General features: G+C 46.9%; 2 protein-coding genes across 10 annotated transcripts in view; one reads left to right on the top strand and one right to left on the bottom strand.

Annotated features, from left to right (window-relative positions):
* Nucleotides 1-4,294: 4,294 nt before the first annotated feature.
* Nucleotides 4,295-27,814, bottom strand: part of NFATC3 (nuclear factor of activated T cells 3) — a 115,108-nt gene continuing 91,588 nt past the window's right edge. Inside the window, exons 10-11 of one of the 4 annotated variants that reach the window (XR_012509255.1) lie at nt 6,193-7,759; nt 4,295-5,943 (exon numbers count right to left, since the gene is read on the bottom strand). Coding sequence is in view for 3 of the 4 variants with exons in the window: in XM_045522277.2 (XP_045378233.2) it covers nt 7,317-7,759 (443 nt within the window). In the remaining variant the exon portion in view is untranslated. Of the gene's footprint in view, nt 7,760-13,077; nt 15,950-23,748; nt 23,853-27,814 lie in introns of those variants that run through there. The other 3 variants (XM_074370536.1, XM_045522277.2, XM_010962516.3) reach the window with 3 other exon arrangements.
* ESRP2 (epithelial splicing regulatory protein 2) lies at nt 6,630-16,391 on the top strand. Of its 6 annotated transcripts, none has more exons than XM_045522278.2 (16): nt 6,630-6,827; nt 6,916-7,044; nt 8,512-8,625; nt 8,742-8,856; nt 9,203-9,301; nt 9,525-9,579; nt 9,649-9,759; nt 9,839-9,971; nt 10,059-10,101; nt 10,263-10,564; nt 10,664-10,876; nt 10,983-11,181; nt 11,330-11,516; nt 11,801-11,966; nt 12,043-12,148; nt 15,680-16,391. In XM_045522278.2, exons 1-15 carry the CDS (start codon nt 6,630-6,632, stop codon nt 12,130-12,132), a joined length of 2,154 nt encoding a protein of 717 aa, XP_045378234.2. In that variant the 3' UTR covers nt 12,133-12,148; nt 15,680-16,391. The 6 variants fall into 6 exon arrangements, 5 of the variants coding, with proteins under 5 accessions (XP_045378234.2, XP_074226638.1, XP_010960815.2 ...); XM_074370537.1 differs by having other exon boundaries at nt 15,746-16,391; XM_010962513.3 differs by having other exon boundaries at nt 12,043-16,391.

The following is a 27,814-nucleotide window of genomic DNA, read 5'->3' on the forward strand; positions in this document are numbered from 1 at the left end:
CCTGCAAACGGCCTGCCAATAGAGACTCGCCGCTGGGGAGTCCCTCCCAGTCGGAGCTCACCGCCCCGCCCCTGCCCATCCCTGGCCAACTCCATTAACCGCGTTGCACGCCGAGCGCATCGATCCACTGAGGTTCAGCCTGGTTTCCACGATCTCAGCTCATTGGACCCAGTCCACCGCTGCTGGGTACCCAGGACAGCCCTTGGCACCCTAAATCCACGCCGCGCAGCCCTCATCCTCGATTCCTGGCTCCTCCCTGACCAGGGATCTAGAATGCCCCGGACCGACTGGTAATTCAGGGTCCGGTGCTCACCGTTGCTGAGCGTCCACGGTCAAAACAAGGAGAATAAGGGGGGTTGGGGGTATAGCTCAGTGGTAAAGTGCGTGTTTTGCATGTGCGAGGTGCTGGGTTCAATATCCAGTACCTCCATTAAATTTAAAAAATTATAATTAATAAACAAACAAAAAACCAAGAATAAGGAGAGAAGCCAGTCCCGGGCAGTTCTTGAGCCTGAGGGGCCCAGGAGCTGACGAGGACCTTCGTGCAACTTTCAAACCGGTTCTTCGCACACTACCCTGAGGGCACCTGGGTTCAGGCAACCCTGGCCCAGGGACCCCCTGCCGTCTACCCGGGGTAGGTATGTGAGTAGGACGAGTAGAGACCAGGTCAGCGAGTTTCGCTTCCGAGTGAGAGTTCTGTCCGCCTGTTTCAGGGGCTTGCAGTGTGGAGTAACTCTAGACCCAGCAGTTCCCGCGCCTGAGAGTGGGCTTGAGCCTCGGCCCTGTGCCCGTTGGCGAGTTCCCCCGAAGAACGGGAGGGGTCTTGGGACTTCATGTCTCCCCTCCCCAAAATCCTACCCCACACAACCCTGGGATCCGGAGAGGACACAGACTCCCTGCACCAGGGATCAATTGAGAGCGAATAAAGTGGGCAAAGACTTGACAGCCAATAATATTTTGGTACCTTGCATCACTCAGGAACAGAGGGGCCAGCATGTTTGGAGACTGGAGGTCTTGATCCTTCACACACCACCTCATGAAGACCAGACAACACCCTGATCATCCCTGGCTGGTCCCAAGACCAACATCCAAGAGCTTTATCCTGCCCCTTCCCTCACTCCCTCCTTCCTTCCTTCCTCTTGGTCTATGGCTGACCCTTTCCAGCATCTCTGGAGTCCCCCTCAGTGAATCTACTCACGATCTTGGCTTGCCCCTCCTGTGTTCTTATAGTGAAAAACTTTGATGGTTGGGGTACCCTCCTCTCTTAAGGTCCAACTATCTCCCACCTCAGGCCCAGGCCCAAGGACCCCCTTCCAAAACCCCTCCTTCCTCACTACCATCCCAGGCCCCAGCAAGGGGGTGCTGAAGACCCATCTGGTGCAGGTCCTGTGTGAGTTACCATAGACACCTTTCTGCCAGGGCTAGGGAACTAGAGCCAAGGGTTAAGTGGGGGAAGGGGAGGGATCAGGACTGCCTGGGCCCCCCTGAACTCTGGCCACAGTCAGAATGTCTTGTCAGCTCAGCAGCCTCAAGTGACCATGGGCCCCTTAAAGGGTGACCTTGTCCTTGGGAGTTCCCTGGTTCCCTGGTGCCCCACTCCCATAGGCCCTGCAGTTGATAGGACCATGGCCATTCCAGGAGGGGATACCAAGGCCTGGTCAGCAATAACCCATGCTGGCACTGTGGAGAGGGGTCAAAAAGTGAGGGTCTTCCATATTCACAATGACCCCACCATCCACATGATCCCCCTAGCTGCAGAGCTGGGGACATCCTGGACTCTAGAAATCTCCCTCTCAGACCCACAATCAGGTGGTCACCAAGTTTTGCAAGCTCCACCCTCCCAAAGTCAAACTACTGTCATCCCCGTAGTAGCCTCCTCACTGATGTCTCAATTTCTGCTCTTATTCCATGACATTAAACAGTAACTCAGGCTCATGACTGTCCACTTCACTCCACTCATGACCCTCCCACTGCATGCCTTGTATGCATCTCACCCACACTGAGTGAAGACCCTGCAGGATATTCTGGCTGGTTCCCCCAACTTCCACTCCTGCTCTTCTCCCAGCTGTCTAATCTCCAGCCTCAGTGGCTTCCTTGCTGCCTAGAACAGGACAACCTCATTTTCCCTCAGGACTTCTGCAATTGTTGCACTGGGATCACTCTGCAACCCCCACTTTTGGGAATTCAGCTGAGCTCTGCGTTTAGGTCTCAGCCCAGGCATGACCACTGACTTTGAAGCAGCCCCCACCTAGTTCCCATTAGAATATAATCACCGAAAGAGCAAGCCTCTCATTTCCTAATACTGTAGCCTCCTCAGGTAACTAGTGTTACCACCAGCACAGACCCTGGCACACAGCAGGTGCTTAACATGTTGAATGAATGCATGATGAACCCCCTTCTCTACAACCCTCCCCATTTCCAGGATAGGGTCCTGGTGCCTGTCAGAACTAGAGAAAGAGATAAGGGACTGAGAGGCCCACATGGTTGGATGTAAGTTCTGAGAAAGACTGGGAAAGAGAGAGGGTGTTCCTGTGGAGCAGAACATTCTCAGCAAAGGCTGAAGGTGGGAAAAAAAAAACCCAGAGACTGAGGAGCCAGGCCAACTGTGGCATCTTCCTCAGGTGAGAATCCAGCCAGCATCCTCTGCACCCCCTGTGTAACTGGGCCCTTTGCATTCCCTCTCCCTCATCCAAGCGCCAAGCTCCCCTACCTGGACCAGATGGGTGGCTGGGCTTGGGGCAACTCAGTCAAGACCAGGGCCTCTGAGCTGGTTTGGTAGCCAGAGCTGGAGCCAGAAATGAGTCTATTTAGAGGCTGTTTCTCACTAAAGCTCACAGCTCAGTAGGCTCCTGCCCCTCTGCTGCCAGAGCCTCCCAGAAGTCAGGAGAGGCCAAACAGTGACCTGATCATGACAGAACCCTAGGGCATGGGGCCCAGAACAGGGCCTCTAATCTGGCCTAGGCATCAAAGTAGGCTGCCTCGTGGAAGAATTATTAGAACTGGGTCTTGAAGGATATAGTAGAGTTTCCCAGGAAAACAAAGGGATGAGTAGGTAGGTGGCTGTTCCAGGCAGGGAGCTTAGCATGTGCAGCAGCCTAGAGACCAGAAGAATCACAGCAGTGCGTCTGGATCACGTAGTTGTTGAGAATGGAACAGAGAGGTTTGAGGGTCCTGAAAACCAAGCTTAAAAATTTAGCCTAAGTCCAGGGAGCTAGGGGCCTCAAAGATTCTCAAGCAGGAGGGAAGCGGCCTGGGGCGCAGCGTCAAGGGTTTCCGGTTTCACCTCAAGACCTGTGGCTTTCTCTGGGGGGAGCCCTCCAAGGCACGCTCCTCCTCTCTGTCCCCCCGCAATACCTGGTTCATTCGACGGAGTCAGTGCGCCCTCTGGTGGGTACTCAGCGACTAGCCGGCTGTGAAGGCGCAGAGATGCGAACCCCGAGGGGTACGGTTCTAGCCCCAGTGCGCCTGCTACTCTGGAGGCCTGGGAGGTAAGGAAGGGTCACAACTGGCTCAGCTGGGGGTCACTGTGCTGCTGAGGATGGGGAAGGGCCTGGGCCAACGAGTGTGGATCGACGCGGTGGTCCTAAGCAGGTACCCAAGGTCGAATCCTCTTCCACTGTGGGATATCTCCCGGGAGGGACAGGGAAGGGTGATTTTACACAACTCTTAGACGCCCTGGAGGTCCACGAAAACACCCACACTCCCCAAGTGAGGAAGCCCACCCTGTATCTGCCCGGACCTTCACGTATCCACGGCTGGAGTGCTGGCTGCCTTCGTGGCAGGCCTCCAAGGGCTGAAGCGAGGGTGGGATTCCGCGAGCTTGGAGTACTGTTTAGGAAAGAAATCTGGCTGTGCCATTGGAGCCTTGCTATGCCGACCCCCCTCACGTACCTTATGTCAGATTCATTCATTCGTGATTCGTGAACACTAGCTAATGGCCGGGTAGGGATGCGGGGTATTTATCAGTGAAATACAGAAATCTCAAACCACAGTGGGGACTCCAGCGATGGAGGGAGGTGCCTTGAGAAGGGAAAATCTGGAGGGAGAGCAGAGGTTACCTAGGGCATGGGCGGGTTGGGAAGGGATGAAAGAGCACAAATGAGACTCTAGTGCAAAGTCCCTGTGACCCCAGGGAAGGTTATTGTTGAGGGAATACGGGAAGAGTGCTTAGACAACCATGCATTCATTCATTTAGTCTTGAGCCACTAGTGTGCCAGACAGGCTCAGTGATGGGCTCTGAGGATGAGCTCGTCCTCGAGGATGTGATGTGCTCGCGGGTGGGTGGGTGGTTGGATGGGGAGACAAAAAACGATTTATTGCGTTACAAGTTGATTTTGTGCTGGGGGAACGGAGATGTGAGAGCCGGTTCGGGGACAGGAGTGTGGGTTTAGTATTAATGGGGTGACTCAACTATAGATGAGTAAGGGAACTCAGCAAAGCTGGGGGGGATCTAACGTGATTTTAACAAACTTAGTTTTCCAAGAAGAGTCCAAACATCGCAAATTGTCATGTGGGTGGGGGCGGTCGGACAGGCCCAAGGGGATTTGGGGGAACCACCCCACGCTTTGGTTCAGTACCCGCCGGGGACCTGTACACGCATGAAAGCGTCTCCAATCAGAATGAGCTCAGGATGGATGTGGAGAGGGCATTTTTCTCATTTAAGGAAAAACAGAGAAGGGCCTGGCACGAAGATCTAGAGGTTGAATGGATGGGGGCTCCAGGAAGTGTGAGGCTGAGATCAAGTAAAGCCCGGATGGCCCGGCGGGGATGCCGGGGCTCTGTCCTGCAGCAGCAGAGCCCAGACTGGAGCCCGACAAGGGGCGATGCATGCCAGAAGTTTTAGGAGAGGCTGAGATGCTGTTGGGGTGGAATATAATTAACTGAAAGGGCGTGGCGCCGAGGAAGGTCCAACTTAGCCTGGCGCACGCGCGCTCCTGTCTGGATGGGGGAAGGGCCTCACCTCGCTGTTGTGCCCTGCCTTCCGAACAAATATTTGACATTCCAGGCTTATCTGGAGGGGGCGGGGCTAAAGAGCCACATTGCTTCTTCTCCCCGGGCCTGATTGGCTTAGCGCTTCCGGGGGGGGGGGATCAAGAGGGCCGGCAGCGGTTGGCGGAATAGGAAGGGCCGCGGCGCTCAGGCACTTGCCTACATCCTAAGGGGAATCGCTGGTTGCCCGAAGCTGCTGGAAGACCTGGCTATTTCTCTCTCCCTGCCGACAGCCGTGTCCCGGCGCGAGTCACTAACGTCCCGGGCAACTCAATCTCTTTATTCGTCAAGTGGGTACGAGCTGCAGCGTGGAATTAGTAAGCATGGCCTTGGAGGCGCCCCACCTCTACGCCGGACTATTTCGCTCTCTCAGTTTCCGAAGGTCCGAACGCAGTGCCCAGCTTTTTCGAGTGAGGTGCGGCTCCCGCCCCAGTTTCGGCTCCGGCTTGGCAACCCCATGCCTCTGCTCCTGCCGCGCTGGACTCCCTTCTTCCCGCCGGATTTTTCAGTTCCTCAGTCACATAAATGGGAGAGCCTGGGCAAGTCCGGGCGGTCTGAAAACTTGCTGTAAAAAGCCTCACCAAGCCAGACGAGGCGAAAGAGTTCCAGGAGCCCTCCACGAGGGACTATCCGAATTGGAGAAGGATCTGCGGCCTCCTCGCGCACATTACACTTTCGCCGCTAGCCCCCACTGACCAGCACACCCACAGGCAACAGGCCTCTTGTCAAGGCGGGAAGGCAAAAACAGGCAGCAGTCCCCACGTCGGGTAGGGGTGAGGCTCCGTGCCCAGACCATCAGGCTCAGAGCCGTCTAGAGTGCAGCTCTCAGGAGCAGGTGCCCGGGGTCGGGGAGACGCGCTTCTTCCTGGTCCAGCACCCAAGCCTGCGAACCTCCGACCGCGTTTTGGCATGGCGGGCACTTCCCAGAGCCAGACTAAGGCCCGGCCTTCCCACCTGTGTGGACAAGCCCTTCCCAATGATCTCTGGTGACACCTACCCCCAGAAGAGCTCTAATGACTTCTGGTGCTCCTTGCCACCCTCCCCTTCCCTTAGTCGACTTCAGGCCTTTGGGTGATACCCGGTAACTCTCACAGCAGCCTTTGACCCTGGGTGACTTATATTACCCCTCCAGACTGGCTGTCGTGACCCCCACAGCCTCTAGACTGACTCCTGGTGATTTTCACAAGTCCAATGGACACTTACGGACTGAAGAAGGTCCCTGGTTTTGCACTTGGCCTCGTGGGTGGGTGGGTGTGAGGAGGATGGGGTCGCCTCAGGAGTCAGGCAGGGCCCTCTGAGAGAGTGGGACTTGAGCGCCCGCCAGGCCGGGCGTGAGAGCGCGCGTGCCCAGGGCTAGGTTCTAGCGGCCCTCCCTCACGGTTCCCAAGGCCGCCCTCTGTCACGTGGCCTGCGGGGCAGACAGGTAACTCGCCCAGAGAGGGCGGTGGCCAGTTGCCGCCCCGCCCCGCGGAGCGCCGCGGGCGGGTCTCAGCAGAGCCCACTGCGCCAGCCGGGCCGCAGGTGCCGCCCCCAACACAGGGTGTCCCGCCCAAGCCGATCCGCGTCTGCCGTCGGCCGGTGCGTGCGTGCGCTTCGTCGATCCGCGTGTGTCGGGCCAAGCGCCCCCTTCCTCTGCGGCCATGACTCCGCCGCCACCCCAGCCACCGCCCCCAGGTCCGATCCCCACCGCAGACTCCGCTGCTGACCCCCGTCCCGGTCCTGGACCACTGGTCATACTGTTCGGGGCCACGGCCGGAGCGCTGGGGCCGGACCTGGGCTCCGACGAAACTGACTTAATCCTCCTAGTCTGGCAAGTTGTGGAGCCGCGGAGCCGCCAGGTAGGGTGGAAACGCGGCGGTGGGGTCTCCAGGGAGCTTCAGGATCCAAGGGGCGCAGTGATTGAGCTGTTTCTCCCGCCGCTTGCAGGTGGGGACATTGCATAAGTCACTGGTTCGCGCTGAGGTGGTCGCACTGAGCCCGCAGTGCCGCGAGGCGAGCGGCCTGAGTGCCGACAGTCTGGCGCAGGCCGAGCCGCTGGACAAGGTGCTGCAGCAGGTGAGCTCCGGGGCCGGGGTGACTGAAGGCACAGCCGGGCCACAGGAACATTTCTCTGCGGAAGAGGCGGCAGGAGGCGAGGCCTGGCGCGCCACAACCAACTGGCCCAGGCGGTAGGACGGGTTCCTGTTGTTTGAAACTTTCAGCGACTCCCTCGTGTGCGGGCCATTCCTGGGGGGCGTCTTTTCTGACTTCTCATTGATCCACTCCTACTGAGGGGGTGGAGATGGAGGCTGAGAGACCCCTCCCAGAGTACCCGGCATGCCGGGGAACTACGCTGAGACGCCTCTGGGAACCTGCCTGGCCAGGTGTCCCTGAACAGCAGCAGGAAGAAGAAAGGGACAAGGGGCCCAGACTTGGCCATAGGTCACTGTCTCTGCAGCTTGCGTCCTCGACCCACCCACCCGCCTGGGAGACGCTGGAGCGGGGGTGTAGGGCGGTGTCTGCCCCAGAGGCAGACGCCGCCAGGTGTAAGCTGCTCGTCCAGGCCTGTCCCGGCCGGCTGGCCAGGCGTGGGCGCTGTCCGGACTGCGCCTGGAGGCTACCTGCCTTCTGAGTGCAAAGGCCTGGGGTGCCTCCCTGCTCTGGCTGGAGTGGGAGGCGGTTCCCATTGCTATTTTCTTATCTTCCCTACCGCGTTCACCCTGTGCCTGACTCTTGAGTAGAATGAGTGAAAGTGCCAAAGCCTTTAATCTTCCAACAATTCTGGTGGTTCCTGATGAGGAAACAGAGACATAAAGATGTTGAATCTGAATCTGTTCCAGGAGCAATCCCAAACTAGCCCCCAGTTGGAGAGTGTGCTGGGCTGCCTTGCTCTGCCAGGCTCAGATTGTAAAGCTGGGGTTGGGGGAGGTTTTTGGGCCTGTGGTTAGTGCTTATACCTGTTCTCCAGCAGGGACAGAGGATGGGGGAGGGGCCGGGCAGCTTCCCACTCTAAGAGCAAATAGGTCAGTGCCAGCCAGTCGATATGGTCTGGGTCAAAGCTCATGCTGCCCCTGGCGTCCAGGTGTGGAGCTCTGTCCTTGGAGTTTCTCTGCTCCTTGGTTGGTCAGACCTAGGGGCGGGGTTGCCATTGACCATGAGCAGGCTGGGCCTCAGGCAGGACTGGGCCTCCCCCACCTGTATGAGTTAGTGCCTGGTCAGGGACAGGTTTAACCTGCTTTGCCCCACCCCTTCCCACCTGCTTGTCCCACTCCACCAGGTGTTTGCTCTGGCCCCACTCCAGACTCCTGGAGTGTGTGTGATGGGGGCTCAGGTGATATAGGACTGCCCCCTTTTGGCCTGGAGAAAGATGACAGTGGACTGGGAGAGAAGGAGGACACTGAGCCAGGCCCAGCAGGTGTGGCCACCTCCTCCTCAGGCAGGAAAGGGCTGAACATCTAGCTGAACCAGCTTTGCAAGCCTTCCCTCCCACCCCGCTGCCTAGCTGTGAGTCTGTCTGTCTACTTCCCCACTCCCTATTCCCAGTTCTCACAGCTGGTGAGCGGGGATGTGGCTCTGCTGGGCGGGGGCCCCTACACGCTCTGTACTGATGGGCAGCAGCTGCTTCGACAGGTCCTGCATCCTGAAGCCTCCAGGAAGGTACGTCACCACTGAGGGCACAACAGGGGGTAGGGTTCCCAGGACCCCCATTGTCACAGGGGTGGGGCAGGGGAGCTCAGTTCCCCCCATTCATGCCCATTCCCGTGTGCCCCCAGAACTTGGTGCTCCCCGACACCTTCTTCTCCTTCTACGACCTTCGCAGAGAGTTCCATGTGCAGTACCCGAGCGCCCGCCCTGCCAGGGACCTCACCGTGGCTACCATGGCACAGGGTATCTGTGACCCAGCAGGGTTAGGAGGGAGGGTCGGTTGTAGGCTGAACGTGAGTATGTGCATGCTGGTGGGTTATATGAACACACTCAAGTTTATATTACCTGCTGAATCCTTGAGTGCATGTCTCTGTCTATGTTGGGGCACATTTGGAATGTGGGCATACATCTACATATGTCAGGGCTGCAAAACTGTAAGGGCATACATGAGCTAGGCCAAAACAAGTGTGTTTGCTAGGATTCTGCATGTCTATGTAGGGAACTTGAGTCTAGGTGGGACAAGGATTAGTGCTCATGCTAGTTGCCCTCTCATGCTGGGATTTCCTCATTGTTATTTCTCTGCTCATAGACTTGGGACTGGAAACAGATGCCACAGAGGATGATTTTGGGGTCTGGGAAGTGAAGACAATGGTAGCTGTCATCCTCTACCTGCTCGAAGGGCCCAGTGGTAAGGTTCCCCTCACCACCTGTCACCTGTTCTCAGGGATGGGTGAATGCCTACCTGTTACTTCCTCAAAGTTCCCCTCCCCATTTGTTACCTTCTCTGAGAGGCCACAAGATGAAAGCCCCTTTGTCACCTCCTTCTCCTTCAACTGTCCTCTTTTTGCAGAGCTTGGTGGGGAGAACCCCCTCCACCAGACCCTGCTGACCCCCATGCCATCTCCTCTCAGGTCAATTGTTTTCGAAGCCCGAAGTGGTAAAGCAGAAATATGAGACAGGGCCTTGGTGAGTGTGAGGGCAGTGGTGGGGGTGTCAATAGCTGGACAGCTCTGACTCTGTGCCCTGCCCCTACAGTAGCAAGGCTGACATGGTGGACAGTGAGACTGTGGTTCGGGCCCGAGGGCTGCCCTGGCAGTCATCAGACCAGGACGTGGCTAGATTCTTCAAAGGGCTCAACATCGCCAGGTGGGTACAGCAGGATGGGTGGGTGGGCCCAAGAGGGCAGGCCTACTCAGGAGGCACTAACACAACACTGGCTCTGCAGGGGCGGTGTAGCACTGTGCCTGAACGCCCAGGGCCGCAGAAATGGTGAGGCCCTCATCCGCTTTGTGGACAGCGAGCAGAGGGACCTAGCACTGCAGAGACACAAGCACCACATGGGTGTCCGCTATATCGAGGTGGGGCTCTGGGCTTGGGAGTGGAGCAGGGCAGAGCTGAGGTGGGGCACGCCAGAGACCCATGTGCTGCCCCTGCTGCCCCTACAGGTGTATAAAGCAACAGGAGAGGAGTTTGTAAAGATCGCAGGGGGTGAGTGTGCTCCTAACAGCACTTAGCTCCCCTTGGTTCTTGATCCAGGTCCTGCTTCCCCAATGCCCTTTGCCTTTCTCCTCCCCTGCGTGCCAGGTGTGGGTGGGTATTTGGAAAGGCACAAATGAAGTCAGAAGGTGACTTCCACGCCCCCCAACAAGGCACATCACTAGAGGTGGCTCGTTTCCTGTCACGGGAAGACCAAGTGATCCTGCGGCTGCGGGGACTGCCTTTCTCGGCTGGGCCAGCAGATGTGCTAAGCTTCCTGGGGCCAGAGTGTCCAGTGACTGGGGGTGCTGATGGGCTGCTCTTTGTGCGCCACCCTGACGGCCGGCCCACTGGTGATGCCTTTGCCCTCTTTGCCTGTGAGGAGCTGGCACAGGCTGCACTACGCAGGCATAAGGGCATGCTGGGTAAGCGATACATTGAACTCTTTCGGAGCACTGCAGCCGAGGTGCAGCAGGTGAGCACCCAGGGCTCCCCTTACCCCCATGCCCTTCTTCAGGATGCCCCTTCCATCCTCTACTTGGCATGACCAGCCTGTTGCTGCCTTCCTTACTAGGTCCTGAACCGCTATGCATCCAGCCCACTCCTTCCCACACTGACTGCTCCGCTGCTGCCCATTCCCTTCCCATTGGCCCCTGGAACTGGGAGAGATTGTGTACGCCTCCGAGGCCTGCCCTACACAGCCACCATCGAAGACATCCTGAGCTTTCTGGGGGAGGCAGCGGCTGACATTCGGCCCCATGGTGTGCACATGGTACTCAACCAGCAGGTAAAGCTGCTGCCAGAGGGGAGGAATGCTTAGTTTGGGAGGGGTCTGTGGTTGGGAGTAAGGCACTCTTGCATACAATAGACTGCTTACAAGATGGTGTGCACAGGGCCGGCCATCAGGTGATGCCTTCATCCAGATGACATCAGCAGAACGGGCCCTAGCTGCTGCTCAGCGTTGCCATAAGAAAGCAATGAAGGAACGTTATGTGGAGGTGGTCCCCTGCTCCACAGAGGAGATGAGCCGAGTGCTGATGGGTGGCACCTTGGGCCGCAGTGGCATGTCCCCTCCACCCTGCAAGCTGCCCTGTGAGTGTCCCAGGGGCTGAGGAAGAAGGAGGCACGTGGGGACCAAGCTGTTATAACCCTCACTTTCTGTGTTGGGGACTCTTTCTGGCTGCCCCACCCAGGGCAGTGCTGGGCTCCCTGCAGATATACTCTCTACTTCTGCCTTTAGGCCTCTCACCGCCTGTCTACGCCACCTTCCAGGCCACCCCAACACTCATTCCCACTGAGACGGCAGCTCTGTATCCCTCTTCAGCACTGCTCCCGGCTGCTAGGGTGCCCGCTGCCCCCACCCCTGTTGCCTACTACCCAGGGCCAGCCACTCAACTCTACATGAATTACACAGCTTACTACCCCAGGTACCGTGCTAAGAGAACTTCATAGTCTTGCCTCCTTGTCCTGGTTTGGGAGTGGGGTGGTCATGATCCCCTTTCTGGGCCAGATGACCCAAGGTCTGTTGTGGCTTGGACTTTATTTTGAGACAACAAGGGAGTGATGGGCTGACTGATGCCATCTACAAACTAGAAAAGAGATGACTCTGTAGAGACTGGGGTTTTAGGGAAGAGGAAAGAAGAGGCAGGAAAGTCTTGGTCTAGGCCATAGGTGGGACTGCACTACTAAATCCCTGCCTCTCCCACCCCAGCCCCCCAGTCTCTCCCACCACTGTGGGCTACCTCACCACACCCTCTGCTGCCTTGGCCTCTGCTCCCACCTCAGTGTTGTCTCAGCCAGGAGCCCTGGTCCGTATGCAGAGTGTCCCGTACACAGCTGGTATGAAGGATCTGCTCAGCGTCTTCCAGGCCTACCAGGTGAGGTGTGGCTGGAGGGCTTGGGAAACTGGCCAAGTCTGGAGCTCCCTGCCCTAAATCTCTTTCACTTCTGCAGCTAGCCCCTGATGACTACACCAGTCTGATGCCGGTTGTTGACCCACCTCGCACTGTGCTACAGGCCCCCAAAGAATGGGTGTGTTTGTAGGTGAGGGATCCAGGAGGTAAGAGCTGGCTGATGTCCTCAGCTAACAGGTCTCTCCTGCATCCAGAGAACCAGGACCCTCAACCTGGTGGCTTCTTTCTGGCTTGTCAAAATTCTCAGAAGGCACCATGAGGAGCTCAAGCCCCAGCTCCATTCCCCACTTATTGCCCTACCTGTTTACCGCAAAGATGATGGCTGGACCCTGCATGCAGGGCTTGGGGTGGAATGGCGCTACCCTGCTCCCAGTGGTCTGATCTGGGCCTCTTAGGTAGAACCCAGAGAGCCATTGGTCTGTTCTGGCTATGGCCCATGCCTACAGAATCTGTAGGGCTGATGTCCACAGCAGGCTTGCTTTCTTTTTAAAAATGTGAGCCCTGGTGCCTTCAATGTATGACTCCAGGGAGCTTCTGAGTAAAGATCCCAATGTTCTACCTTCCCCTGTCCTTTCTGGTGGGGGACAGGGAGGCAGAGAGTGCTGGCCCCAGCCCCCATGATACTTGGATCTCGGTGGCCACATTGTGCCAGAGATGGCCCCACCTGAGGATGCTAGCCCTCCAGCTTGGCACAAGGAGTTATCAGATGGCAAAATCACAGGCTGTTTTGATGGACTGTACTGCAGTATCCCCAGAGGACACTAGGGGGCAGGAGGCCCTCACAAAAAAACTCAGGCTTGACTTAAAGGGGATTTTCTGCCTACTTTTCATGCACACCTTGGGCAGGCCAGTTGTCCTGAACTCAGCAGACACCTTGGAATGCCCTTTGCACTCATTAGAGGGTGCAGAACTGAAGCTTCTGAAGGAATTTGGAACTCTACCCTCTCCGTAAAATAAACAAAGGTTCCTAACCAAGTGGACTTTTTAAAAGCCAAAGTGCCCTTCACTTTGGCTCAGAGTGAGGGGCTCCACACCAGCCCCAGGCAGAGGAAAACTCAGGCAGATTTCAAGAAGATTGTTGACCTGTCACCGTTTATTATTTCAGCACTGTAACTGAGGAGCCTGAATTGCTGGCTCTTCTTCCCTTTGTATTTGTGTAAGGAGCACTGTACTCCTATAAAAGGTTTTAAAATACAGACTGTACAAGAAAACACAATCTTAAGTGCTGTAAACATAACTGAGAACCAGTTCCTTAACACCATCCATTTTACAAAATACAAGGTTTCAACTTGAGCCCTTCTGAGCCTTACGGATAACCATCTGTTCTGAGTATCAAAGCCAGGCTTTACAGCCAGACCCAGCAGAGCTCTGGTGATAGTGGCTAGCCCTAGACAGGAGTGGGATGCACCCTGGGCATCAGCACCACACGCAAACCCAAAGACATCTGTTCCTTTAAAAGCTGTTTTCAGCCATGTTTCTCTGTGCATCTCCAGTATATAGAAGGCTACTCATCCCATTCCTCAACCCAAGATCTATCCCGGGTTGAAGGGAGAAGGGGTAGGTGCTAGCACATGCCCAGTTGCTCAGTGCTGTTACTAGAAATCCATTTGCATAGTCCAATGGATGTGTGCTTTAACATCACTATGTTGCACAAAAATTAAGGTCTTTATCTACAAAGCCAAAAAATACTGACTCTTACACCAAAGCTTTTACAAAGCTGATACAAAACTGCTTATGTAGTATACAAAGCTCTATTTTAAAATTTAACTTTTATTTTAAATAGGAAAGCATTTCTAGTGCTACAGGCATCAAGGTATTTAAAAGGCATCAAAATTTGGTGCATAGCAACTCTGGATCGTAGAGGCTTTTGTTTTTGAGGGCGGTAGAGCAACCCCCAAAGGGTCTTGCAAGGGGAGCTCTTGCAAGAACCCCATGTGAGGCAGCTACACCGGGGACAAGAGGGTGGAGGCAAGTCTGGCCAGTTCTCTGGAACTTCATCCCAGGGGCCAGCCCCCTACAACCCCTCCAAAGGAAGCTCTGGGCTTCCAACCACAGGCCCTGAAACAAGTCTCACTACCTACACTCCATGACACAACTCTCTTGCAAAGAAAATAAGAAAACATTGGGCTCCAAGAGGGATTAGAGTGATCTGCTGAAGGACAGGCATTTTTCTCTAACTAGTTTTAGGGAGAAATCTAAAACAACATGGTTTAAAGGAAAAGAAAACATACTTCTTCATTCTGGGTCAACAGCTCCTACCTGGCTGACTAGAGGTGGTGGGCAATGAGCTGGCTCCCTCCATTCAGGCCTTGCTTGGCCTCAGTAGAGAGTACTGGCATCTAGGACCCACAGTCCCCTGGAATAACCACATCAAGTCTTTGACCAGCCCAGCACACTGTAGGCACTCAAAAAATTTGCTTCCTGAATTAAAGTACATTTGAAAATATACTGCAAACTTCAGGGGTTTTGAAGAAGGACCAAACCTTGGACTAGGATATCAATCCCATTAAGGAGAGGGGCAAGGGCAGGGTTTGAGAAAAGCACCCAACTTGGGCACCTCCTTTGGTAGACAGCAGGCTGGAGTTTCTTGCTGGCCCCACGTTAGGCACAGCAGCAGCACCAGGGCATCTTTGGTGTTAAGGGTCAGGTCTATGATGCTACCTCATTTTTGGATTTGCCTCAAAGCCTTTTGGAAAAGGCCATGCAGATGGGGCAGGGTAGGCCAGAATCATTTTAGGCTGTAAACAGAATGAGGGGAAAGCCTTCTATGCCAGTGTGAATCTTACAAGCTTCCCATCTTAAAAGCTTCCTGCATGTTCTCTGCTCCTGTCCTGAAGCAGAGCTCATTGTGCTTAGCTTCTAACACAGCTTGGCCTCTATAGATAAGCTAGAACCAGCAAAATTGCCTAAACCATTATGAGACTCATGAGACTGTGGCTTCAAAAGTTACAGAGGAGCCAAATGCAGATGCTCCCACTTGGAAAACGTCTGGGCAAGAGGACACGAAAGGGAAGAGTACTCCACAGCCTACCTATTTATAGGATGGCAGGAAATTAAAGCTACCAAGCTAAAAAACCCCACCTTCCAAAGTCACCTTACATGTAGTTATCTTACCCAAGGCCCTGAGGGAAAAAAGCAGTTTCAACATGGAGACAGTACAGAGAGATTGCAGGAAGATTACTTAGAAAGTTACAAAAAGGCTATGCTCTGGAATGTCGTTTTATATTCCAACACTTCAATGATTGGAATGGTCTCTTCTCTTTTATCTAACAGTTTACTTTTATAAAGAGGTATGAGCTACATTTGGCTTTATTTCCTATGAATCTATGAAAGGCTTCAGGACACATGCTGAGTTTCTGAGGCAAAGGTGTAGGCTTGGGAGTTTTTTTTTTCTTTTATATTTGCTTCTGGAAGGTTTTATCAAAAGTTTCTACTTTAAAAATATCATCAAAGCTAAAGGGTCCTTTAAATGACCACAAAGCAGTACAAATCACCAATCCTAGCTAAGCAACCAGGTCACCTGCAAAAGCAGCACCTCTGAAATGAGAGCCTGCTGCATTCACACTCAAAGCACCCATCATATAAAAGTATCCTATTTAAATATAAAAAGCAAAGCTCATTTTCCCAAAGCTCAAACAGCCTGTGCTGCTGCTATTCTTTTACAAAATCTACCCAAGGCCTGAGTTGGAGGAATGCTGCTTTCCCCACATAAGGTGATCCCAACTCCTGGCTCCATCCTGAAGGTCGCAGAGTTGGAAACCCAAGGTCCAAGGAGAGAAACATGAGAAGTATGTGAAGGTGGACACAAGGCTGCAGTGAGCACTGTTAGAGCCCGTCGGATCTTCCTAAATCCAGGGAATCGGGACCTGGGAGGGGAGCCTGCCTGCTCACCCCTGTTCCTTGGGAAACAGAAATCTGGGACATGTCTCTCCCAATTATCTCGTTCACTGAAAAACAAGAAAAGGGAGAGCAATTAGTGACCTCTGTATGACTGACCATATGATGCTCAATGCCAAGCTCTACTTCAAAGACATCTTTTCCCTTTCCATGGCTTCCTATAAAGGTAAAGGCAGTGCTTGAAGCCTGCTCTTGAACTGAATGGAAACATCATTCCAAAAGTTCCAGACCGCCCTCCTTCTCTCCCTTTCAGTTCAGTTTTGGTTGGAAGGAGGATGACTGAGAGAAAAGGGAAACATTCTTATTGTCACTCTAAAGGCTCATGCTCTAGAGCAGAGGGTAGGATACTTTTGAAATGTGTTATCTTAATCTAACATCTGACTTTTCCTTAATTTGCATCCCTTTAGGAGAGTTTTCCCTTTCTTATTCCTGCAGTGTACCTTGTATATAAAGTGAATAAAAATAAATGCTTTGGTGAGAGTAAACCACTGAGATTTGGGGGTTTTGTTACTCTATGCTAATATGAGCATCCTTTAGTATGTGGGGGCATTTGTATTGTTTCTGATCCTTTCAGAAAAGACTCTTGATTTTGTTGGTTTCTATGATGTGCCAAGCATCTCAGGGAGCATAGTGTTCTGTGAGGTCCAGTGCAAATAATTTCAATCCTAAAGAACTAATATGGAAATGAACACCCCAAATGCCTCAAATAAGAAACTTCAGTTCTCTCACCATTCGCTTTGAAATGAAAATTCTTTGCTTTATCAACTAAAGAGTCTATACTAATTCTACTCCTAGTCCTATACTCAAGAGAACTGAAAACATATATCCACATAAAAACTTGTACTCAAATGTTCAACAGAATTATTCATAATAGCCCCAAAGTGGAAACAACCTAACTGTCTATCAAGTGATGAATGGATAAACAAAATGTGGTCTATTCCAGAGTGAAATGTTAGTCAGCTCTAAAAAGGAAAGAAGTTCTAATACATGCCACAACACGGATGAACCTTGAAAACATGCTAAGTCAAAGAAGCCAAACACAGAAGGTCATATATTGATTCCATTTGTATAAAATGGCCAGAACAGGCCAATCCACGCTGACAGAAAATAGGTGGTTGGTTGGTTGGTTGCCAGGCAATACGGGAAGGAAGGAAAGAGGGGAGTAACTGCTAAGGGGAATGGGGTTTCTTTCTGGAGTAATGAAAATGTTCTAAAATTAGATAGTGGTGATGGTTGCACAACTCTATGAATATACTAAAAACCACTGAATTGTGTATTTTCAAGGATGAATTTCATAGTAATGAATTATATCTCAACACAGCTGTTATAAGCAAAAATAGACCAAGACAAACATTTTTTATAATTAGCATGTGAAGTGGTCATAGAGCAAAGGACACACTAACCATAGCTTAGAAAAAAAATCTTCATGTATTAATATCTTATCTTTTATAGTTTAGATAGTTAAGAAAAAAATTCTTCAAACTCATATACTTGTTACGGCTGTAAGGAGAACGGAACTAACATTCATTCCACAAATATTTATTGAGCATCCATGGGTTAAACTTTACAATGGAGAATTTATATCTTATTTCAATTAATCTTGATGATATTTTACGATCATTACTACCCCACTTTACAGATCAGTTAACAGAGGCTTTGCCAGTTCACACAATTTGCTTAGCAAATGGTGAAATCACTTTCAAAAATACCTGTTACTTCTTGAAAACCAAAAGAGTAGAAAGAGCAAGGAAATCATTTAGACAAAGAAAATGCAAAGGACCTGACAAATGTGATAGCAGGGGAAGGAGAGTGAGTATGGTGACAGTAAGAAGAGGGCAAGAGGGAAGGAGGACTGATTCACCACTACCACCAAGGTTTTAAGTCGAGGAAGAATAGTGCTGTCACTATTGGAAATAAGCTGAGGAGGAATTTAGAGGACGAAAGTGGTAGCTTAGGTCTGGAATGGGATTTGGAAATGAGAACACTTAAATGAAAAATCCTGTGGGTAAGGGACTACAGTGAATAGTCAGAGCAAGAAGAGATTTAGGCACCTCCTAACTAAAGACCTAGAAGTATGAGAGAAGTTTCACAGTTCACTGAGGAGAAGAAGGCTGAAAAAAAAAAGTGGGAGTAGCCTTGCGATCTGATAAGAAAATAAGACCTGAGAAAGCAAATATGTAAGCAGGAGAGTGGCCTAGAAATTAGGTTTGGTTTGAATACACGCTTTGCCACTAACTCCATGTGTGTCGCTGGACAAGTTACTTCATATATCTAGGACTCCATTTCCTTATCTATATAATGATGGTGTTAACCTAGTAAGGTCTCCTTCAACTGTAGAAATCTGTGGTTTTACTTCAACAGACAAATTTCCAAGTGGCAGCACTCAGAGGGGCAAAGAAATGAAGGATTAAGATTTGCCTTGACTGTGCTCAGTATTTAGTAGAGAATAGTAAAGTAAGGACTAGAAGCTAAAGGACTCTAACTACAAAAGGTTGAATATTAATCAGTACTGGCAAGCTCTATCACTAATTGAGGTCAATTTTTGAAGGTCACTGGTACAGACTTATGAAGGTCTTTGTCAGAGAGAGGATGCTTTTTTAGTAAACCTGCCAGGCTACGATTTATTGACCAATCATGATGGTTTGCAAAGAAGAATGGAATTAATCGAAACCTACTCCTGACTGCTAGAAATAACTCACTGGAATAGTTTCTATGTAAATGAAAAGTTATGGGGATGCTTTGCATGACAATACATTTTCTCTTCAGTTTCCTCCTAAGTATAATGGAGGTTTTAAAAACCCTCTTATATAGTATATAAAGTGAGAGTATAAAGGGACATAAATAGACAAGGCAGCCTGTGGCACTCTGTCATAACAAGCAAGGAACAGTGTTTCCAGTGTGGATTCTATGTGTAGGGTCATCTCATGCTAAGAGGGAGCACAAGGATGGCCCGTGATCTCTGTGCATGGCCTCTAACACTATTCAGCACATTAGATTATCAGTAGGCATCAGTATTATCTATCTCTCAAATAGCTTGGGAGCTCCTGAAGGACAAGGACCTTACTACTGAGAAAACATCAATTTCCAATGACTGAATAAACTGATCCTAGTTCAATACAATCACTTGGAAGGTATCTGGAACTAGTACACTGAAAATTCACTAGGTGGTGGGGTAGGAGAGGGACCAGAAGAATGTTATTAAGACAAACACAAGGCATCTGATTTTGATTTTGATCACTGTCTATTTTAGATAGGTCTCACAGCAGAGGCAAAAAGCCAAATATAGAAGCAAGTACCCAGGTCACATTCAAGTAATCTTTCCCTGTCGCTTACTCCTTCCAAAATGGTAATTTCAGAGATGTTCTAGGCTGCTATGAAACACACCTTTTTCAATTATTATCTCATTGTTCAAGTTTTAAAACTACAAATGATTTTAAATGGTGTTTTATCATTATCAAAAACCAATTATATATTGTTTTCCAATGTCTTTATGAGGAAGTCAGTATTTATGCTTTCTTGAGAATGAGGGTCTATTACCATCACTCTCCACCCAGTTACCAAGTACACTCTGATGATTAGGATAAACATATCTTTTTCTAAAGTAGCCAGGTGACGTCCTTTACAGAAAACGCCTGATGGAAGCTGTGTTATTTCTCTTCCCTCTTACCAAAGTTCTGCTGTTCTTTTGCCTGGTGTGCCTAACCTCACTTAGCTGACACAACCTGGAAAGTTCTTGACAGTTCAGGATTTTAGACTATGATAAAGCCAAGAAGATTTTCCACAAAGATTCACTCAAGGTGACCATACTGAAATATACTTTAATATATAATATTAATATACAATAATTAGTAGATTTAAGTTCCAATAGGGCAGAGAACTTGTCTATTTTGTTCTCCATTGAATCTTTAGTGCTGAATAGTGCTAAATACTGAGTGTTGAATAAAATTACGTGCCAATTGAATCTTTAATATAATCTGAGAACTTGGTAAAACAACCACAAAAATTATTTCCAAATAACAGCTATTGAATATGAATTTTAGGACAGGCAGTCAGAACTACAAAAAAGCAGTCCTTTCACCATCCTTTAGCAGTAACTTGAGCACAGTGTGGTGTACAAGTCCACTGCTCTCCTCTGCCCTTCACTTCTTCCTTAGGCTGAGGGCTCTGGGCTCCGGCTCCCACCTCTGGGTTCCTGAGATATCCTTCTAAAGTGACTGGACAAAATTTGCGTGTCAAGCAGATGAAAAGCATTACTGGTAAACAAATCTATAATGTAATTTATATATAAATCATTAGCAATTTTGATAAACATACTTCGGTTATTTCTTAAAAATACTAATGCTTGCAATTTCATTTTCATTTCCTTTTGAATGTATATATGCATGAATTTATTGATTTATTTAACCCCTAGTCCATTAAGTATGTGAGGTGACTTTATTTTTTTTCCCTCCAGTTTAGAGTATAACTAGTTGTTTATGCCCCTCCTGTACAATGTTATCATTTCCCCCTGTAAAGAGTAAAGTGAATTAAATGCCTAGAACAAGAGTCAACAGCCCTCAACGCCCATGGTAACGGCTTATGTAGGTCACAGCATTTGGCCCACATGTGGCAGCCACCATCCCTGACTCCCACTACCCCAACACCTGGCCTGCCGGTGCCACCACAACGGAAGTTGGCAGAGAGCCACTAGCAATTTTTGCTGTAAGAAAAAACAACTTAATCCAAGAAATGTTCAAGCTAGTAGTGCACTGGAATGCTATTTCCACACACAAGAATGAAGTGTTTTGAGTAACAACAGGCCTCTTATTTAGAACTACTTCCAATGCTTAAGGATTCAGAGTTCAAGCTGGCAAGCACGGTATGGTATGAAATCTCACCACCAGGTGTAGGGGCAGGTAACCCAGGATACTGCCTCTGAAGTAGGTGGATGTATTCTGTCATAGGGCCTTAAAACTAGCATCTGAGCATCTTGGTCATTTTTGTAAAGGATTTTTTGTGTGTAATCAAACTCCATTTATATACGTTATTTTGTCATAAAGCTGCAATGAACATTTATCAAAGTTTGGCAAATTCATCTTTTCTTCCTTTCCCTATATCCCAAGATTAAAGGTATAAAGCATTCTCTTGGTGAACAATTTTATAGAGATACTATTTTTTATAAAATGAAGGCTATATATAGGTGTAATCATTTTCTGAATTTCACTTGAAATGAAGAAATAAGAGAAATCTTGATGTAAAGGAATAGAAAGTGATTTTAAATGGATGAGAAACCCAGTATTATTTTAAATACATAAAATACTGAATTCAGCTATTTATGCTATGAGATGAAAAATTAGTTTGCATTTATCAAATCTGACTAATTTACCTTTTCAAGCTAAAGACAGAAAACAGTTTCTGAAAATTTAGAAGGTATATATGGTAGAAAGCTAACTGTCCTAATTCATTCTTCTCTATTAATTGAGGTTAACTAGTCACATGGCCACTCAGCTACAGACTACATTTCCTTCCTTCCTTTTATAGCTAGGTATGACCGTGTAACTTGCTTTCTCCAAAGGAATGCAAGCAAAAGTGATATGTGCATCTTCCTCCACACTAGCTCAGTAACCTCTCCTCCTACTTCTCCCACTCCTTGCTTTGGGTGAAGACTCACTCAAAATGGTGACTATGCTTTGACAATACCTAAGGAGGTAGAGGAACAATTAAACGAAACAGGACTCCTATCTCTGAATTACCATAAGGTGTGAGAGAAAATTTCAGTGTGATTAAGCTATTGTATTTTGGGATTTCTTTTATAGTAACCTAGCTTATATTATAAACAAAAATAAAACTCACCATCAAAGAGGTAACACAAAAAGAAGATTTAAGTATTTTAAGCAAGAACCAAGATAACCAGCTTGAGCTGTCCCATACCAAATTTTAAACTAAGTTATTTTAAATTTCACACTGAACTCTAGATGGCTTCCATCCACAGAACAGATTGAAAATACATGCACAATGATCAGAAGATATCCTTCACTTTTAACATTAGCTTTAATACTAGTAAAGGGAAATGATGATTTTTTTTCCCACAACTGACTAATTAGGGGGAGATCGGTCAGTTATTAAGGGTCCTTTCTTTCTAAGAAATCTCTTACATTCTGCAAAGACAAACATTACATTACTAGCTGAGTAAACAGTACACAGGTATTTGAAGGTAAATTCAAATATTAGCATGTATGTTTTTGTATCAGCAAAAACTGAAATATAGGGGGGGCCCCCAAACAAAAGTCACATGGTCACTCAGTTACAGACTACATTCTTTTCAATTTGGGTTAAGATGTGGGATTCTGAATTTCAGGCTTATAAGAAGATTCTGTCCTTTTTCTTATTTTTTTTCACTTTGTACATTTTCTCTGAATAATGCTGTCCATTTCTAAATACTGCTGACTCTCCAGGGGCCAAACCTGAGCTCCAGACCCATAAACCCACACGACTCATTCTACATGCTTCCCTCTTCAAGACCTTGCTCCATCAACTTTCTTCCTTCTTCCATCTCTTTAATCAGTCTATCTGCTCATCTTCTCCTCCTGGATTCTTCTCATCATTGTTTAAACATGGTAAGTCTCTGCCTCAAAGAAGCAAGCAAGCAAACAAATAAAAACCTCAGATCCCACACAGACTTCTATATCTAATTTTTTCTTTCATTGTTTATCTTAAAGGGTTATCTACACTGCCTGTTGTTTCTATGTTCTTACCTCCTGTTTATTCCTTAGTCATCCACTGATCCCTTCACTCCACAGAAATAATTTTTACCAAGATCACTAGTGACCAACCTGTTGCTTCACACACAAGAAGGGCAATGGGGTTGACACTGAAAGAAATAAGCTTTAGTTTTGGTTCAGCTGTGATGTGACTAGAACAACTTAATCTTTCTTCAACTGATTTTCTCAACCATAATATGAAGAAATTCATTTAAATCCTTTACAGATATGTAGAACTTAGTTGCCAAGGATGTGAGACCAGGGTAGGCTGGCCCAGCTTCTGGGAGAAGCCAGGGTTAGGTGCGTTGTCTGATCAGAAGGCTTTAGTATCCTAAATATAAAGATTTGGTAGTGGACATGTTTTCTAAGTCCCCTTTCAAATCTAAATTCATTAAAATGAAATTCAAATGGCATTTTGAGAATTATAATCTGTACATTTATAATTTCTGTCACATATTTTCTCACGTGGCTCTGAGAGTCTTTGAAGAAAGGAGCTATATGACACTGAGGGAGGGCTATGGTTCATTGCTGAGGTAGGAAGGCCTGAGGCCTAGCCCCCTCCCTCACAAGGACTGACTCCACTTCTATGGACTCCTTCCAAATGGAACTCCAGATGAACTACCAGGAGTGCAAACATGGGCCTAAAGGTCAGGCTCAAGGGTAAATGATCCAGGTTGCCTCTGGTAAATGGATAACATTTCCTGCTTAATTTCCATTCCATACTGCCTCACATCAAAACTTAAAAGAGTACTTGACCAGAAATGAGTAGGCTTACACATCTGATCAGCAATGAAATTTACTCAGCACCGAAGCCATAGATTTCATATAGACGGGCCTCTCTCTGTTTTGGTTTAATAAATCCAATTAAACACTTGTCTTTTATTCAAACCCAGACTACAATTATGAGTACAAGTGTGACAGCCTGAGTATGGTCAGATTTAAAAAGCAGAGTCTTATAGTCAAAGTGTAGCTCCAAAGATAATGAATGGGCCCCTACCAAGAAGGTGCCCATGTATAGCCCCTCCTCTGTAGCACATGCAAATCCAGCCACAGCATGCAAATATCAAACTTGGGCACAAAAACAACGACACATTTCAATCAACACTCACCCTCTAGATTCTCCAGAAAGGAGCTGGACATGAGAGCTCACTGTGGGTAGGCCATTTCTCTGCTGAACCTGATGGCTGGTGTTTCAAGTCAGACATAAACTGGTCTGTGTCAAAGAAGACAATATCACTACTGAATGGAACAAACCAGAATGTAACTTAATCTACTACATGCCCAGCTTGTTTTTTCCTATAATCAAGAGGAATTTAGTTGTCCTTTATCTGTCAATCACTGCATAAAATGGCTCTTCATGTTTTATTATATAATAAGAATACTGCAGTCCAGAGAGTTTCGATTAACAGCTGATTTATTTTCTCAATTTAAAAGGGCAATGATTTTTAAAAGTTACAATGATGGCTTTCAGTGATTTTAAGGGATAGATTTAGTTTTAAATAAACTGGCTTTTATTAGATTATATCTATTAGTAGTTTTCAAATACTTGTCTATGATTGTATCAGTTACCTGGGCATTTAATAAAAAAAAAAAACTCCTGGGCTGTGTTACAGAGCACAGAATCAAGGAGGGCAGTATAGCTCAGTGGTAGAGCACATACTTGGCATGTACAAGGTCCTGGGTTCAATCCCCAATGCCTCTATTAAAAAAAATAAGAAATGAGCACAGAATCAAAATGTCTAAGGGTAGGAGCACAGAGCACCATATGCATAGGTAAATTTGGGGGTCATGGAGGAATATTTTTTAAACTAAAGTTGACATCCATTAACAGGTTATGAAATCATTTCAGTGAGTTTAAATCAGTATTTAAAAAAAAACGGGGGGTATAGCTCAGGGGTAGAGTGCATGCCTAGCATGCACAAGGTCCCGGGTTTAATCCCCAGTACCTCTGTTAAAAATAAATAAATAAATAAACCTAATTATCTCCCTCCCCCCACCACAAAAAATTTTTTTAAAAAAGAAAAATTTTAAAGAAGAAATAGAACAAAATAGAAGACAGGCTGCATTTTCTTTAATAAAAGTTAAGAATTGGTTTGTGAGATGTTCACATTAGTTGTATATATATTTTTGTTTGTTATGTATTGGGTCATGCTATAAAACACTTCTTATTGTGGGCAGCTGTCAAAAATGTTTGAGAGTTATTGCATTAAAGAAGAAAACTGCTCACTATGAGCAGTTTTGTGAAAATGGCTGACATACTCAGTTAAAGAGTCTAAAATGCAGTGAGGCAAACCCCCCTCCTTTGGTCTATAAGGAATTATTTTTGGTCTTTGCTGTACAACTTCAAACAAAAGAACCTAACCTTTTAGGTTCTTAGAAGGACGCTTATTATATCTTGGAAGAGAATAATCTGTGTGTAGTCTCCATGAACTAATTAATATCCTCATTTTAGGCAGATAAAAGAGGGAAAACAAAGGAGGAGCAAACCCATGCAAAATGCAGCCTCACTAAAGGGGTTCAAAACAAAACACAAAAAAAACCAAATTCTTGGTGGTTCAGCAAAATTTTTCTACCTTAAGCTTTTTTATTACTAAATTTGAGATCGCTCACCTAGCTTCCAGGAGGGATTTAAGGATTACAGTATATGTGGAGTATTTTAAAAACTCTAGATATTGTCAAAAGTCTCCTTTCTGAAGTTGCCCAATCTTCACAACTGAATTCTTCAAAACAGACCCTAAGGTATAGAACATGTGATTCAGGTAAATCAGCACATAAATCAGAAGAAAGAAGCCCAGGAACAAAAGTAAGAGGACAACAGACACTGGGAGCTTTTGTGAGTTGGGTGAAGCAGTGGTAATTTCAGACTGTGCTTATGGAAAATTACAGTCCTCAAGATATTTTTCTAGTTCCTTGAAACATGGTTCTAAAAAATACCTGATTTATTTCTTCCTATCACACAAACTCTGACCAGACACTTAAAGAATTAACATTTTCTATTTCATTCTAAGGCCAGCACTACCCTGATATCAAGGCCAAACAAAAACACTACAAGAAGAAAACTACAGAATACCCCTATGAATATAGATGTAAAAATCCTTAACAAAAATACTAGCAAACTTAGTTCAGCAGAATAATAAAAGAATTACCTCATGACTAAGTGAGATTTATTCCCAATTATCCAAGAATAATTCAACATATGAAAATCAACAAATGCAATTAATATACTATACATTACTAGAATGAAGGGGAAAAAACCCATATGATCATCTCAATTAATGCAGAAGAAGCATTTGACAAATTTCAACGCTCTTTCAATATAAGAAGCACCCAATAAACTAGGAATAGAAGGAAACTTCCTCAATATGACAAAGGCTATAAATGAAAAATCCATACTCATTGGTTAGAGACTGAAAGCTTTTCCCCTAAGATCAAGAACATGACAAGGATGTTCACTTTTGCCACTTCTATTCAACACAGTACTGCAAGTTCTAGCCAGAGCGATTAGGCTAAAGAAATAAAAGGCATCCAAATTAGAAAGGAAAAGGTAAAATGATCTTTGTTTACAAATGATATGATCTTATACATAGAAAGCTCTAAGAACTGACATACAAAAATGTTAGCACTAATAAATTAAGTCAGAAATTATACGATATAAAATCAATACACAAAATTTAGTTGTATTCTAGATGCTTTCAATGAACAATCCAAAAAGGAAATTTATATATCAATTCCATTTACAATAGCATCAGAAAGAATTAAAAATTTAGGAATTAATCGAGGAGGTGTAAGATTTGTATACTGAAAATTACACATTGTTGAAGGAAACTTAAGATATAAATAAATGGAAAACATCCTATGTTCATGGTTTGGAAGACTTAATATTGTTAAGATGATAATACTATCCAAAGCAATATACGGATTCAATGCACTCTCTATCAAAATCCCAACAGTGTTTTTGCACAAACAAAAACCCATCTTGAAATTCACATTGAATCTCAAAGGACCCTGAAGGGCCAAAACCATCTTAAATAAGAACAAAGATGGGGGACTCACACTTCTTGATTTCAAAACTTACTACAAAGCTACAATAATCAAAACCGGGTGATGTTGACATAAGGACAGACATACAGACCAAAGGAATAAAATAGAGAGCCCAGAAGCAAACCCTCACAATATATGGTCAATTCATTTTCACTTTCAAACAAGGCTACTGTGTGGACATCCACATGCAAAAGAATGTTAGTTGGAGTTCTCCCTCACATCATATACAAAGTTAACTCAAGATGGATCAAAGACTTAAACATAAGAGCTAAAATTATAAAATTCTTAGATGAATAAAACACAGGGCAAATCTTCATGACCTTAGATTGGGCAATAATTTCTTAAGTATGATACTAAAAGCATATACAACAAAAGAAAAAATAGATAAGTTGGATTTCATCAAAGTTAAAAACATCAAAGGAAACTACTGAGAAAGTGAAAAGACAACCCACAGAATAGGAGAAAATATTTGCAAATAATGTATCTGATAAGGGTTTTACTATCAGAAATATAAAAAGAACTCCTACAACTCAACACAAAAACCAAAGTCAACCCCCAAAAAATCGGCAAAAGATTTGAGACATTTATACAGAGAAAATAAACAAATGATCAATAAACTCATGAAAAGATGTCCAATATTATTAGTCATTAGGGAAATGTAAACCAAAACCATAATGATACCACTTCACACCCATTTGAGGTGGCTTTTTTAAAAAAATTTTTAAAAGGGTACAGTCATTTTTAAAAAATAATTTTAAAAAATGTTAATGGAGGTACTGGGGATTGAACCCAGGACCTTGTGCATGCTAAGCATGTACTCTACCACTGAGCTATTCCCACCCCTGAGGATGGTTTTTTTTTTTTTTTTTTTTTTTTTAATGAAAAATAGGTGTTGGCAAAGATGTGGAGAAACTGGAACCCTCATGCACTGTAAATGTAAAATGGTGCAGCCACTGTGGGAAAAACACCAGTTTGGCAGTTCCTCAAAAAGTTGAACAAAGAATTTCTGTATGATCCAGCAATTCCACTCCTAGAATATCCAACAGAATTGAAAACAGAGACTGAAACAGATATCCATACTCCAATAGTCATAGCATCATTATTCATAATAGCCAAAAGGTGGGGAAAAAAAAT

Source organism: Camelus bactrianus, chromosome 9 (assembly GCF_048773025.1).
Source record: "Camelus bactrianus isolate YW-2024 breed Bactrian camel chromosome 9, ASM4877302v1, whole genome shotgun sequence".
Lineage (NCBI taxonomy): Eukaryota > Metazoa > Chordata > Mammalia > Artiodactyla > Camelidae > Camelus > Camelus bactrianus.

Bases quoted from the DNA above. Each gene is read 5' to 3' on its own strand.
- ESRP2 (XM_010962513.3), top strand. From the start codon at position 6,630: ATGACTCCGCCGCCACCCCAGCCACCGCCCCCAGGTCCGATCCCCACC. The intron at 8,626-8,741 runs GTACGTCACCAC...GTGTGCCCCCAG, and splicing joins ATCCTGAAGCCTCCAGGAAG to AACTTGGTGCTCCCCGACAC. The intron at 9,302-9,524 runs GTAAGGTTCCCC...ATCTCCTCTCAG, and splicing joins CCTGCTCGAAGGGCCCAGTG to GTCAATTGTTTTCGAAGCCC.